General features: G+C 37.9%; 1 protein-coding gene across 1 annotated transcript in view; it reads right to left on the bottom strand.

Annotated features, from left to right (window-relative positions):
- Nucleotides 1–15,973, bottom strand: part of MYO5A (myosin VA) — a 128,965-nt gene that overhangs the window by 83,691 nt on the left and 29,301 nt on the right. The window contains exons 6-9 of the mRNA XM_068992441.1: nt 9,903–10,046; nt 6,756–6,837; nt 6,034–6,141; nt 3,892–3,998 (exon numbers count right to left, since the gene is read on the bottom strand). Coding sequence (XP_068848542.1) covers nt 3,892–3,998; nt 6,034–6,141; nt 6,756–6,837; nt 9,903–10,046 — 441 coding nt within the window. The remainder of the gene's footprint in view (nt 1–3,891; nt 3,999–6,033; nt 6,142–6,755; nt 6,838–9,902; nt 10,047–15,973) is intronic.

Consider the following 15,973-nt stretch of genomic DNA (forward strand, 5'->3'; position numbering starts at 1 on the left):
TCTATCTCTAGTACTGCTTTTGGCCTCGAAGTCTATTTTGTCCAGTATCAATACTGCTCTACCAGGTTTTCTTCTAGCTATTATGGTGTGTCTTTTCTCAACTTTTTACTTTGAAACTATCTGTACCTTTATTTTTCAGGAATGTTTCTTTCAAAAGTATATACCCAAATTCTAAAACTGGTCTGACAATCCATATTAACTAAAACATTGGTTCGTTTGTAATTATTTCTATTAGTACCTTTTTTGTGCCTTTACTTGTCCCTCCTTTTCTAAAAATTGCTCTCCTTTTCTTGCTATATTTGGATTATTGTTTTAGTTCGTTTTCCTCTTTATTAGTTTGAAAGCTTCACTTTCTGTTTCTGTTTTTATGATAGAAGAATTGATACATTAGTTATCTTAATGTAATTAAATAACATGAACTCCGAACACTCAATCCCAATCTATAAGCTTTGCTATCCAGTACTTTATTATCTTTTTGGGAAGAAGAAAGGGCTGGTGATGCACTTTAGTTTTTGTTTTTTTTTTTCACTTTAGTTTTTTAAACTTTTTATTTTAAACTAAATTCAGACTAACAGAAAAGTTGCAAAAAAAGTACAAAGGATTTCCTTCACCCAGATTCCCTAAATATTAACATTTTACCGAGTTTGCTCTTTCTCTCTCACTCTTTCACATACGTCTACATACATATTATTTTTCAGAGTCTTTTGAGAGCATGTTGCAAGCATGATGCCCTTTTGGTACCGAATACTCTACTGTATATTTTCCTAAAATTATCTTATATAACTATAGTATAATGAATAAAATCAGAAAATTAGCAGTGATACAACCCTATTACCTAGTAAATTTTACTGACTGACCTAATAGTGTCCTCTGAGAATCGGGTTGTTAGGGACCAGGATCCCACTTGTATGGTCCAGGATCCAGTCTAGGTTTGTACATTGAAGTTAGTTATCTTATTTCATTAATCTCTGTTAATTTGAGGAGCTCTTCACTCTTTTATTTTGTTTTGTCTTTTGAGAACTTGATACTTTAGAAGGGTAGTGTGCCCCTCAGTTTGGGTCTGTACGACCTTGCCTCATGATCAGGTTTGGCACGCCTTTCTGGTGAGAATACTAGAGAAGCGTGTGGTGCCCTCCTCAGGACGCTGCATCAGAACTCATGTGATGCTGACTGGTTGCTTGGTTACAGGAATGTCTGTGAGGTTTCTCTACTACCGTTTCCTCTGTAATGAGTTTTTTGTAAAAAGTATTTTGTGGCCCAATGCACTATTTGTGTCTGACTCTGTGCAACCCTATGGACTGTAGCCTGCTAGGCTCCTCTGTCCATGGGATTCTCCAGGCAAGAATATTGGAGTGGGCTGCCATGCCCTCCTCCAGGGGATCTTCCCAACCCAGGGACTGAACCTGGATCTCTTATGTCTCATCTCCTGCATTGGCAGGTGGATTCTTTACCACTAGTGCCACCTGGGAAGCTCAATTCATAATTATTATTCTTTTAATTAATCAAATTTTGCCCATTTTTTTGATTCACCATTCCCTCTGGAATTTTAGATCTTGTATCCAGATCACTTTCCTTCTGTCTTAACCGTGTCTTTTAATATTTCCTTTAGTGAGGGCCTATTGGTGACCAATTCTCACAAGTTTCTATTTGTCCAAAAACACATCTATCTTTTCCTCATTCTAAAAAGATATCTTTACTGGATATATGATTCTAAGTTGGTAATTATTTACTCTAGAACACTGAAGATGGTCCACTGTTTTCTGACTTCTATTATTGCTGTTGGGAAGTGAGCAACCAGTTTAATTGCTACTTTTTCAACACTAGTATGTCACTGTCTGTGGTAGCATTATGGTGAGCCTAGAGGTGGGTTTCTTTTTATTTATTCTATCTGGGATTTTTTCTCCTTTCCAAATCTGTGGTGTAGTGTCATTTTCACAGGTTCTGAAATTTGTTAGTAATTACCTCTTCAAACATTTTGTCTGCCTCACTCTCTTCTTTCTTTCCCTTAGAAATTTTCATTATATTAAAATTAGATTCTGTTACTCCATTCTTCATCTCTTTTAACTATTGTTAATGGCTCCATCTGTGGGTCCCATCTTGCATTTTGGATCATTTCTTCATGTCTGTCTTTCAGCTTATCACTTATCTATTCAGTTGTGTCAAATCTGCTATTAATTTCTTTCAGCCTTCTTAGGAGGTTTGACTGCTATCTGTTGTTTTGCCTAGCTCTTTCTATTTTGTTGTATCACGAGATTTGAGATTTTTGACTATGAGTCAGTATTTCTTGTAACTCTTCTCATGGGACTCTGTCGAGGCCTGGATTGAAGATGGATTTGCATTTGCTTCTGTCAGGCATCCAGGGCACTCCAATCCAGGATCAATTTAAGCTAAGTTTTGTGTATGTTGCTGTTGGGGACCATCCAGGAACTATGAAAACAAACTGGGAAATAAGCATGAGGGGCAGCTCATTGCTCTAAATTTTTAGGGAACTATTTCTGCCCTCCCCCTTACCCCCCGCCTAGCTTAAAGACTTGATTTTTCTTTGTACTCTTGGAGGAGGTGGTGACCATGTTCCTCATTTAGGGTCTCAGCTTTAGGGAGAAGTTTGCCTTCCTGTTCCCCTGTTTATAGGAGTCTGAGGCTTTGTTTTTTGTCTTCCACACTCCACTTGGTTATGAAAACCACAGCTCAACGTCACTGGGTTCAGCAAACGCCTCTCAGGTGAGTCCATGCTTCAGGGTTCTGCTCTGTTCCGAGTTTCTTTTTTCACTCAGTTTATATATATATTAAAATATTTCTTATATATTTATTAAAGTTCTTATGTATTAATTACAAATATTTTTAGAATATAATTTATCCAGTATGAAGTGCGATCAGAGCAACCAGTCCAAAATTGGTAAAAAACAAACTCTTTCATTTTAAAAATGAGGAAACTAAGGTTCAGAGAAGCTAAGTAACTCACCCCAAAACATAGAGTGCATAAATAGTAAAGCTGGGATTGAACCCAGGCAGAGATGCTGAAACATGTATTTCAAAACTAAAGTCTAATTTACCCAAATTTATGTCACATGAATTAATCTACACGTAGATTTGCAAATATCAACTTGGGTGTCTGAAGAGTGAAACATAAATCTCAGAATTGTTTCCTATTATAATCCTTGAGGAAGCAAGATGAAAAAAGAGTTAATAATATTAAAACTGCCTCCATTTTAACAAAGTTAAAAAACACCTAATAATTATCTACATGTATGTGTGAGTGTGTGCATTGTGTGTGATCTTTGATAGGGGTGATCAGAAAATACTGCAAATCACAATGCCCAATGAGAACATTCTGAGACTATTAGGTTTTATTACAGTTTAAACAAATGAACTGGATTTTAATTCTCAGTGTGTAGTCATCTCTACATGGGGAAGAATATGTAAATCATAGTGAAGACACCATATCTCTCCAGTCATCTAATTCCTTTTCCCAGGAGTAATCACTGCTAACAATTTCTTCAGTAACTTTTAATCCATATTCCACAGGACAAATAAACTTATCAATTCTGGTATGTGTGTCATGGGCCAAACAAGATCTTCACTGTAGACTCACCAATCCAACTTTCACATCTAATATTTCCCACCTCTGTTTATACAGCTCACACATAGTTCTTTTCTCCCCTATCCCTCACACACACACAAGCAATCACTGTGAACCAGGGATCTGAATCCACATTTCTTTATCGATGGTTCAAAATTCTACTCTAGACAGTGTATCTTTCTAGTAATTATCTCTCTGATAATTATTAATGTTAGTTAATAGAGAGACTTCAAACACATTGTTTCCATAAAGAATCAACAAAACTAAAACACAAATCAACTGTCATCACAGGAAGCTTGCTCTGAACTCACAGGGATTGTGCAGCTGTCTGAATCTCGAGACATAAACACAACATTGCCTAAGTGTAGGATGCCAGCAAGTATTCGGAAAATTCCCATCTGATAAGATTCACTAATTCCTGAAACAACAGAGTAAATGAACAGTGATTAATTTCAGAATAGGAACTAAACAATTAAAGCAGATAATTTAACTTTTTAAGAGTTTAATTTTTAACAGCTGAATACTGCCAGATGTTGTACACATTATAATGTGCCATAGTTAACAACACTTTCACCTTTGTTGACCTTAATACATGATGCACTTTAGCACTATGGTTTAGACCACGGGTTGTGCAGTGAGACAGACCTCAGCTGGAAGCGGGCTCTGCTCCTGACCTGCCATCTCACACAGGCAGACACCTTCACCCTTCTAGTTTCTGATTTGAGACACAGGGACATTAGAGACTATCTCAAAGGGAGTTTGTAAACATTAAATGAGAAAATACACTTAGTAAAGTTAACACACTGTGTGACACATGGTAAGTGCTAAACAAATTCATCACACGATTTAAGTATCTTACTAACACTACTATTTAGCTCTACTCTAAATGCAAGTTGTGGCTCAGTAAGATTGTTTTAAGTCAAATTATTCAATCACTTCTTTTAACTACAGACCAAGCATAATTCAGAGAGACCACACAATTAAAAGTGTTCAGGCTGGTGCTATGCCCCAGCCTGACAAGTGAGTACCTAAACAAAGAACTAGAGCAGGACCTGAAGGTCAGGCAGGATGAGAATGCAGGTCAGCCCTTGGTGTTTTACCAGATGAGGCTTCACTTTTCAATAAGGTAAGATTTTTCCAGAATATTAGATATATATTATGTTTAAGTAAAAAAATTAAAATTATTTCCAAAAATGCAGTCGCATACAGGTAATTCAGAGTTCATTTTACAAGCAATGTTTCTACCATCTCCTGCGTTATGGCTTTTTCAAATTCACAATTTTCTGTTTATAAACAGAGTTAGCACTGGAAGTAAAGCAGTGTTTCTTAAACTGTAATATGCATATGTGAATCACCAATGGATCTGGTTAAAATGTAGATTTTAGTTTAGTAAGTCTGAGATTCTAAATTTTTACATGCGCCATAGTGGTCCTGGATCATACTCTGATTGCTGCTGCTGCTGCTAAATCACTTCAGTTGTGTCCTACTCTGTGCGACCCCATAGACAGAAGCCCACCAGGCTCCCCTGTCCCTGGGATTCTGCAGGCAAGAATACTGGAGTGGGTTGCTATTTCCTTCTCCAATGCATGAAAGTGAAGTCGCTCAGTCGTGTCCGACTCTTAGCGACCCCATGGACTGCAGCCTACCAGGCTCCTCCGTCCAAGGGATTTTCCAGGCAAGAGTACTCTGATTAGCAATACTTTTAAATTAAATTAACTCATCTCAGGTTACTCCTCAAAATACCAATATATGACTATAGAGTTATTCATATGAAAGATTTAAATAAATAATTCAGCACTAAAAGTTGTATACTACATTTCTAAAGGTCAATTTATTTATATGTAGATCCAATATATTTTTTAAATCTAGAAACAAAACAGTGACCTGAGCCATTTCAGAAACAAATAAACTACATGTAATACATTATTTTGTCACCAAGCCAGCTCAATCACATTTCCAGGCCTCAAAAACATACCCAAAATGAAAAAAAAACAAATACACAAAAAAATCCTATAAAACATGAGTTTCTGAATAGAGACCCATTTCATTCAGCTCTACGTTTGAAATTTTGTAAAAATTTAAGTAAACAGTCCCATCTCTTTCCCCTGAAGCCCTGAATGTATGTTTTAAATAGCTTTATTGAAGAATAATGTGCATATCATAAAACTCATCCATCTTAAGTATGCAATTCAAAAGTTTTGGGTAAATTTACAAAGTTGTACAATCATTACCATAACATATTTTCAGTATAGTTCCCATCATCCCCAAGAGAAACTCCATGCCCATTTGATGTCCAAATGTTTTTTATGAAGAATGTTAAATCTGAAAAAAAAAAAGCTAAATCTCCCCCAAATTTTCACCACTTAATATGAAGCTAAGCTAATATTCCAAATCAAAGGTTGCTTGAGTCAGAGAGCTATTGCTTCCAAGAATTCAAGGATAAGATTACATACCTAGCAAAGTGCAGGCCTGCCTGGTATGTGCCATCTCCTTGGCATCATCTACTCCTTCAATCACAGGACTGCCACCTTGATTCGTGTAATGAAAGTTATTTGCATCTCCTGCAATTAAGGAAAAAATTTTAAAAGATTTGCAGTCTATGAAAAGGCCTTGACTTCTACCCTTATGTCCACTCTGCTTTAGAGGCAGTGAAAGCATAATTAATTGTATAGAGTCTGGAGTCTGACTGTCTGTATTTTTAGTTACATTTTAATACAAGACTCAAATAATGGAGCAAAATGTTTGTAGAGTTTAAGTGAACAGTCCTTTCCTAAATGTTTTATTTCAATCTACATGCTAGGATAATTTCTTCAAACACTTTCCTGCTTTCTTCATCAGAGACTTCATATGGTTCTACCACATAAGCTCCTTTATATTTTCTTTCCTTTTAAACAAGGCAAATTTCAAACATACACAAAAGTAGAGAAACTAGTATAATGAGCCCTTGTGTACTCATCACATAAACAAGTATCAACTCAAGACTAATCTTGTTCCATTTATACAGCCACTTACCCCTTATCCATCCCATGGGTTATCTTGAGGCCAACTGTAGACCTCTTATTTCATCCATAAATATTTCAGTACAAGATAATCTCCTTTTTAAGAAGTAAAGTTATGAACTTGGAAATAAACAGAAGATAATACCAGCACAATAAATCTAATGTCATATTCATACCTAATCGCAGCACTTTAAATTCAGGTAGGTTTGCTGAGGCACAAAGTTGATAGAAGATATGATAGTTTCTCTCCTCTTCTGCCTTTGAAATAAGAAGAGTTTTCAATTAGAGAATTTTAATCTAAAACTCAGAAAAGTTTTATGTTTAATATCTATGATTATTGAAAAGTGATTTATTAACTATGTGCATCTGTGTGAGTGTATCTGTTGGTCACATTCAACATAATATATGTGACAGTTATGCTTTTTAAACTAGTAAACAGCTTGCTATATGGCACTGTCATGAGATCAGTGACTTTTGGGGATACTAAAATCTCTGTTGGCCCAATACTCATATTTTCTCACAGTACCTCTTAGATTCATGGTCTTCCTAACACTCCGGGGAAAAAGTCCCATCTTTCCCATATCTTAGACTGGACCCTCTACTGTACTTGTTTGTAAGAAATCCATGAATGCACTGCATCATCCATATCAATTTAGATTATACATTTAAAAATCAATAAAAATATATTTCAGACAGAAAATAAATTGTGTACAATTCTAAGACCATTTCTTAGTATTTTCTGACTGCCTTCTTCCACATATATACTTTCAAAATACAATGTAATAATACTGCTCATACAAAACGTAATTCTTATATTCTATCATCATACTCCTGAATTCTGCAGTGTATTCAGTTCACAGAAGGTAAAAGTAAAAGTCACTCAGTTGTGTCCGCTCTTTGTGAACCCATGGATTATACAGTACATTGAATTCTCCAGGCCAGAATACTGGAGTGGGTAGCCTTTCTCTTCTCCAGGGGATCTTCCCAACCCAGGGACTGAACCCAGGTTTCCAGCACTGCAGGGAGACTCTCTACCAGCTGAACTCAGTTGACAGAAGAATACAGCAAGTAAGGCCAAGGTCATGCATATTGGGGGCTGGTGTCTGGTAAAGAAAACTTATTACATGGACAGAAGACCCTAAACAAACAAACAATATACCAATGACTATAAGTACGAATAGGCAATATGAGGGCTTCGCTCATAGTTCAGTTGGTAAAGAATCCACCTGCAATGCAGGAGACCTCGGTTTGATTCCTGGGTCATGAAGATCCGCTGGAAAGGGATAGGCTACCCACTCCAGTATTCTTGGGCTTCCCTGTGGCTTAGCTGGTAAAGAATCTGCCTGTAATATAGGAGACCTGGGTTCGATCCCTGGGTTGGGAAGATCCCCTGGAGAAGGGAAAGGCTACCCATTCCAGTATTCTGGCCTGGAGAATTCCATGAACTGTAGAGTCCATGCGGTCACAAAGAGTCGGACACGACTGAGCCAGTTTCACTTTTCAGGCAATATTTTAGGGGGTTCAGTACACAGACAACTAGAAAAGCTGGAGAATCTACAGAAATGATTTGATCATGTTTGTACATGAAGGAATATCAAATATGTACTCTCTGTCTGACTCACTTTGATATAACCAAACATCCTCAATATTATACAGCCTTGAGGCTTGGGGAACAGCTAGAATTGCTTCACAGTTTCTAGACAAGAAGGGTTAGGCCCCACTACTAGCCTTTGGTCACCATACCAATTTTCCATTTCATTGTCTACCTATCAATCAAATTTGTACTATTTAGATTCAGTCTTCTCTTAGATCATATATTTCCCCCATTGTTTCTTTTGGCTACTAAATATTTTTTTAACCCATTCGAGCATACATGTGTGTACAATAATACTGTTCTGCATGTATCTAGATATTAGAACAATGGAGGAGGGTAACTATTGCTTTACTATACAAATCAGGTATTACATTTCAGTTCAGTTCAGTTCGGTTGCTCAGTCGTGTCCCACTCCTTGCGACCCCATGAATTGCAGCACGCCAGGCCTCCCTGTCCATCACCAACTCCTGGAGTTTATTCAGACTCACATCCATCGAGTCGGTGATGCCATCCAGCCATCTCATCCTCTGTCGTCCCCTTCTTCTCCTGCCCCCAATCCCTCCCAGCATCAGAGTCTTTTCCAATGAGTCAACTCTTCTCATGAGGTGGCCAAAGTACTGGAGTTTCAGCTTCAGCATCATTTCTTCCAAAGAACACCCAGGGCTGATCTCCTTTAGAATGGACTGGTTGGATCTCCTTTCAGTCTAAGGGACTCTCAAGAGTCTTCTCCAACACCACAGTTCACAGTATTACATTTAGGTAGCCACAAATCAGGCACGTCCCTAAAGTCAAAGCCTGAATAGTTCTAGGCTGCCCAAACTCATGACTTTCAGTATGTTTTTCCTACACACGTTCTAAGCCTTAATAGACTTGTGTGATGGAAACTATAGACTCAGCTATATGGCAGTCCCAGGGCTACTGGAATCTCCATGAGGCAGGCATCCAGTGAAGGAGCTAGAGGAACCCCATCTCACAGTTTGCAGTGGGTCACCCGCAGTCCTATACTAGGAGTTTTCCGACGGTAAGTCCACATTCCCAGAGCATAAACATGTCTGTCAGTGTTGTAATGTATAGTGTTTCCCATTCACAAATAAAAAAGGAGTAAGAGCAGGAGTTCCCTGGGGATGGGAAGGATTCCAGATTTTCATTGCAAGGCCTGGGTTCAATCCCAGGTTGGGGAACTGAGATCCTGGAAGCCACCCCCACTCCCTCCTTCAAAAGGACTAGGAGCATATTTGTGAATGAAAGTCTTATACCAATACGTAGACTTGAGTGTGTTCTCTGACAGTGGTTCACAAGTGAGTTATGAGGACCTATTAACTCCCAACATTCTATCTAAACAATACCATATTCTGAAAGAAAAGAAGGAAGGAAAAAGGTCAAGAACATTTTTTTTGAACTGAGTTCAAGCTATAACTCACTGAAGCATAGACCAATGTCTTCCCTATCAACTGGGAAATGTGACAGACAAGACTAAACTATCAGCACCTCTTCTTAACTAATCTTTTCGTACAAGCGTCTGGAGGAAACAGTAAAAACCATTAAACCTAAATCACTGTCCAGTACCAAGACTATTAGTCTAAGGGGTATTCTCTGACAGGCATTGTTTCACATGTTTCTGTCCAGATGTAGTTTGTAGTAATACTGACATAACATGCTCAAGAGAATCTGGGAATAAAGTGAGCTCTGGAATGATACAGCAATCTGTATGTATACTGGCCTGGCTTACCTGGAACACCACTCTGGATTTCTCTAAAAGGTAAGTTCTCATATTGGCACCGATGATTCGATATCTCTTATCAAAACCAATCTCAATATACTTCCCAAAACGGCTACTATTATCATTCCTGGTTGTTTTAGCATTTCCGATGGACTGAAAAACAAGGGGGAAAAAATGCGGTTTTATAAGTGTAATTCATGCCCTGACATGAACAGATTTGTTCAGGGAGAGACAGAACAGAGGTGAACACAACCTTTTAAAAGTGATTCCTTTAAAAACAGAACCAATTTTGCCCCTGCAAACTGCATGCTTTGTCACTGCACAATGACACAGGTATATACTAATAGTCGGTATCAGCCTTGTTATTTTCACACAAGTGATTTTCAGAAACAGCAGACAGGAGGCCAGCGGTTGGGAGGTCTTCACCATGGAAGAAGGCATGGAACACACTCATTCATGTCAGCAAAGGAAAAGAACGGATGGGACCAGTGGCTGCCTAGGCACAAGTCATCCAGGTTAAATAACTAGGGTTTTGATTTCTTGAAATGCAGTCTGTTTCATGTAAAAAACTGGCTAAAACAAATTAATATTTTCCTGGAAATATTGCCCTGGTGTTCAGGGTCTCTTTGTTTCAGCTGAATTGCTTATTAGTGGAGTGTTAGTAATTACCCCCTCAATTCAAAGCAATTTTCAGAAACCAGAGACAATAAAATTTGGCTTTGAATTTGATAGTGGTATCTAATTTGCAAGACATCTGCTACAGAATGTAGAGAATGTAACTTTCTGCTAAATTTTTAATACAATCTTAAACACTTAAATGGCATTCTCACTGCCTTCTGATTTAGGTGACATGCTTCTATACTTTTTACCTTCAAGGCAAAGCAAAAAGCATGCTACAGTTAGAAAAGCAAGGGTTCACACAGTGCATATATTAAATGCTTAATTAGATAATTTCATATAATTAATATCTTTCCCTATGCAAAGCCTGTGACTACTAGGATTAGTACTCTGAAACCGCAGCAGAAAGATATGAGAATGCTCTGCAGCATTAAGAAAGCAATATAAGGAAAAAAGGCACAAGTGACAAAAACAGTAGTAGCACAGCCACAAACGTTAACACATTAGAATCTCTGATCAATCAAAGAAACATGTTTAGTCTCTGAAATATGACAGGTATTATCCTATTCTGTTCTGACAATGAGAACACTGCTAAATTTAAGATTAACATTAAAGATGGAAAGAATGGCTGGAAACTACTTTTCCAGCAAAACTTGACACTACAAAATACACAACAAAAAGTCTCCATATATTCCTGTTATTTTATTTTGTTTAGAAAATGAAACTAATGGATCAATGCAAAGTTTTCTTTCAACACAACACACTCTGTCAAAGAGCAGATGAGGTTACATGTGGTAGCAGCGGCAGAGCAGTAAGAGTCACTGAGTGCTTCCGGGGCGCTGTCCTCAGCACCTTCCCCATCAACTACGCAAGCTGGGAGAGGGTGGTCCACAGCTTCTCCTCCCTCCCGACTCCTATCCCAACCTCCACATGTCACCTCCCTTGGATCTCCTCAGAGTGTGGAGTGGACCTGCCAAAATCACTACACTCTGTGAGAAGGAGCAGTGAGTTGCCAGGGTTGAAACAGATCCTTTTGTCTTTGAGTATAAGGTATATGAACATGTAGCAAAGAATGGTAGAGGAGTAAATGAAATACAGGTCTAAAGATCTGCGTATCACAGCAGGCCCTACCACCAACTTGCATCATTTAATCCTCTGAAGAGCATTAGTGTCCTCATGTGTTAACTGACTAGACTAGACAAGCAGTAGCTGTTCAGTGGCTCAGTTGTGTAAGACTCTGCGACCCCATGGACTGCAACACGGAAGACTTCCCTGCCCTTCACCATACCCCAGAGCCTGCTCAAACTCATGTCCATTGAGTTGGTGATGCCATCCAACCATCTCGTCCTCTGTCATCCCCTTCTGCTCCTGCCTTCAATCTTTCCCCGGCATCAGGGTCTTTTCTAATGAGTCGGCTCTCTGCATCAGATGGCCAAAGTACTGGATGTTCAGCTTCAGCATCAATCCTTCTAATGAATATTCAGGATTGATTTCCTTTAAGATTGACTGGTTTGGTCTCCTTGCAATCCAAGGGACTCTCAAGAGTGTTCTCCAAGACCACGGTTCAAAATCATCAATTCTTCGATGCTCAGCCTTCTTTATGGTCCAACTCTCACATCTCTACATGGCTACTGGAAAAACCATAGCTCTGACTATACAGGCATCTGTCAGCAAAGTAATATCTCTGCTTTTTAATATGCTATCTAGGTTTGTCATATCTTTTCTTCCAAGAAGCAAGTGTCTTTTCATTTCATGGCTGCAGACACCATCTGCAGTGATTTCAAAGCCCAAGGAGCTGCTTTGCCTTTCACTTCTCTTTTCTCAGCTATTTGTAAGGCCTCCTCCGACAACCATTTTGCCTTTTTGTATTTCTTTTTCTTGGGGATGGTTTTGATCACCACCTCCTGTATTGTTACGAACCTCTGTCCCTAGTTCTTTAGGTACTCTGTCTACCAGATCTAATCCCTAGAATCTATTTGTCACTTCTACTGTATAACTATAAGGGATTTGATTTAGGTCATACCTGAATGGCCTAGTGGTTTTCCCTACTTTCTTCAATTTAAGTCTGAATTTGGCAATAAGGGGTTCATGACCTGAGCCACAGTTAACTCCAGGTCTTGTTTTTGCTGACTGTATAGAGCTTCTGCATCTTCAGCTGCAAAGAATATAATCAGCCTGATTTCAATATTGAACATCTGGTAATGTCTATGGGTAGACTCATCTTTTGTGTTGTTGGAAGCGGGTGTTTGCTAAGACCAGTGCATTCTCTTGGCAAAACTCTGTTAGCCTTTACCCTGCTTCATTTTGTACTCCAAGGCCAAACTTGCCTGTTACTCCAAGTAACTGGAGTACAGGTAACAGAGTACTCTCTTGACTTCCTACTTTTCCATTCCAGTCCCCTGTGATGAGAAGGACATCTTTTTTGGGTGTTAGTTCTAGAAGGTCTTGCAGGTCTTCAAAGAACCATTCAGCTTCAGCTTCTAGAATAGATGAGCAGTAGCATCCCTTTCAAAAATAAAACTATATGATTCTAAGCCTTTAACCCAATATGGAAACAAGGTTCTGGATATAAACAGTGCCTTTTGTCCTTTCCCCCTAAGTATTTCATCAGCCTTACAAGTACTGTATTTATAACAGCCTTCCTAATGCTATTTTCATTTCAATCAGCAAGAAATTGTTAAAGGAAAGAAGTTTTGTGGTCTTGATTTCACTACTGATTTCAATGACATGTTGAGTGCATTATTATTCTTTACTAAATGGAGATGGAAATCTTCAACTACAATTTATTAAAGAGTAAAAAGAACTATTAAGACCCAGTGTGTCCCCATCACTTCCTGGTCCCTATCTTAGGATAAAAATTTCCAGGAAATAAGAAGGGCAAAAAAGCAAATGTCATAAAATTGAGCAAAAAAGAATCATTTATTTCTCTGTACATCATTTGTATTTTTCAAAAGGAGTCTATGCTGAGGATGAGGAGCTGCTGGCTTTCCAAAGGATTATGTGCAAATCCCATAAGTCACTGGGCTACAATGTTCAAGGTGTGGGATGACTGTAATCACTGGAGACACAGACATGCCTTTCTTGACATCACAGTAAAGGGCTCTGATACAGAGACATAATCCCGAGGCAGGCTTAAAAGCTACAAATTTTCTAGGTCACATATTCAATATTTTACCTATGTTTTCTTCCTGTAACTGTAAACCCTTTGCCACCATTTTTCAGCCCTATATTCCATTTTAACCTTTCAAACTGGGATGCCCTTTATGTTGAAAAGTAGTTATCTCTTTAATAAATTTTATTAATCCAAATTCCTGCAGAGAAACTAAACAATATTATAGAATGAAGCAGCTAAGCATAACTGCTGTCATTAAACATTTTAATAAATTAATTTTTTTAAATGTATAACTGCTGTCTTTATCTTTTTTTATTCTTCCTAGTGAATGAAGTAAATTCCTTATAACTGTATTTAAAAAGTAGTATCTGTAGCCATTTCAAATTTTTAATATCACTCTTACATAACACAAATCTGTGTTGTAGGAAAAAATGTAGTTATTTTCATAAAATATTTCATTCAACTAGACATATTCCAGAAGCTTCATTCCAGACTTATATGTTATTATATGGTCTGAATCTAGAAGAGATGGGGTTTCCTACCGCCGTCATAATCAAGACTTTGGTATCTTCTAATGTTAGGGACTAAGAATGGACTAAACTACTGTTGAACACCAAGAATTTGTTGTTACGATCAAAAACAGTAAAAAGAGCAACAGAAAGTAAATCCCTGCTGTTATCTAAACCAAAACAAGAAATGGGCTATACTTATATTATCAACAATAGTAACATGAGTAGGATCCACCATTATATCTATATAGTTTAAATTCTTTCACAATCTAGTATTTTCTTAAGATCTTTACTGCTTTCTTTTGACATAAGCATCTGTTTTCTCTTGTACGTGCTATTTCAGAAAACATTTCCAGTTCTCTTTCCATAGCTCCCCCAGTCCAGGAGGCTCTTAACGTCCCCAACATCTCTTATTTTCTCAATCCCAAGAACAGAAGTCCTGCTGCTCTAGAAGGTAGCCCTGTGGGCAAGGGGTCACCGCATACTATAATAAAGTGTCACACACAGCACTGCACACCAGGCACAATTACCTCTGGACTGATTAGTGCAAAAACCACTTGTATCACTGGTGCACCAGGCCAGTTCTAAACGCCATCTGTGTTTGGGTGACAAATAAAACTTGACAAAAGGAAAGAAACAGGAATAAAGAATGCTGACTAGGATTATTAGTGAAAAAAAAAAAAGGTTTGTTTCTGCATGTCCAAAGTCATTTCCCTCCATTTACTGAGACTTATTTTCTCCTTTTAATGTATCTTTCCGAAAATCACATCAATACACAAATAATCCTCCAGTTACAAATCATAAAATACTCAAATTTTCATATGAAAAGGTCTGTTTTCTTTGGTCTGAGCATATCTACTTTGTCTATATAGTCTACTTTTGAAAGGATATCTTTTCAATGAGTTTGAGTCGGTTCTAGTGAGTTGGATGAACCTAGAGCCTGTTATACAGGGTGAAGTAAATCAGAAAGAGAAAAACAAATATATTAACACATATATAGGGAATCTGAAAAAATGGTATTGATGACCTTATTGGCAGGAAGGAATGGAGATACAGATGGACTCCATTAGAGAATGGTCTTGGGGGAGAGAGAAAGTGAGACAAATGGAGAAAGTAGCATCAACATATATACACAATTGGGTGTAAGATGGATAGCTGGTGAGAAGTTGCTATGTAGCACAGGAAACCCAGTCTGGAGCTCTGTGATGACCTGGAAGGATGGGATGGAGGGGGGAATGGGATGGAGGCTAGGGAGGGAGAGGATGTATATATAATTATAGCTGATTTATGTTGCTGAATGGAAGAAACCAACACAACATTATAAAAAAATTTTTTTTAAGTTAAATTAACAAAAGGGGGGAAAAGGACATCTTTTCACAGATCTTTCTTTTTTCAAGAGTTTATATTAGTAAATTTCTTTTTCTAATCTAAAACTGTGTGATATGCTTGACAGAAATATGCAGAAAAATGTTTCCAAGATCATGATTTACGTTGATAATTCTACCTGGAAAAATATAAAAACTTACAGCTAAACAGGTTATCGTACATACAGAAAACGAAATGTGGGTAAAGGAAGAATAAAACTCATTCATGCTTGAGCATAGTGAATCCTGCGTTTCAGCAGGAGCTTAAATAAGCTCAGGATTGGGGGGAAAGGAGTAGCTTATTCTTCCAGTACAAGCAGCAATAGACACAACTCCATTAATTGAGGAAAAGAAGTGCCATTGCCAGCTACTTGGAGGCAACAATGTAGTGGTAGGTTAAAAACACAGGTTTATGGAATACAGTGGAATCCTTTATAGCTGGACTTTACTTAAAATGTCTACTTTACTGAATTTTAC

Source organism: Capricornis sumatraensis, chromosome 2 (genome assembly GCF_032405125.1).
Source record: "Capricornis sumatraensis isolate serow.1 chromosome 2, serow.2, whole genome shotgun sequence".
Classification (NCBI taxonomy): domain Eukaryota; kingdom Metazoa; phylum Chordata; class Mammalia; order Artiodactyla; family Bovidae; genus Capricornis; species Capricornis sumatraensis.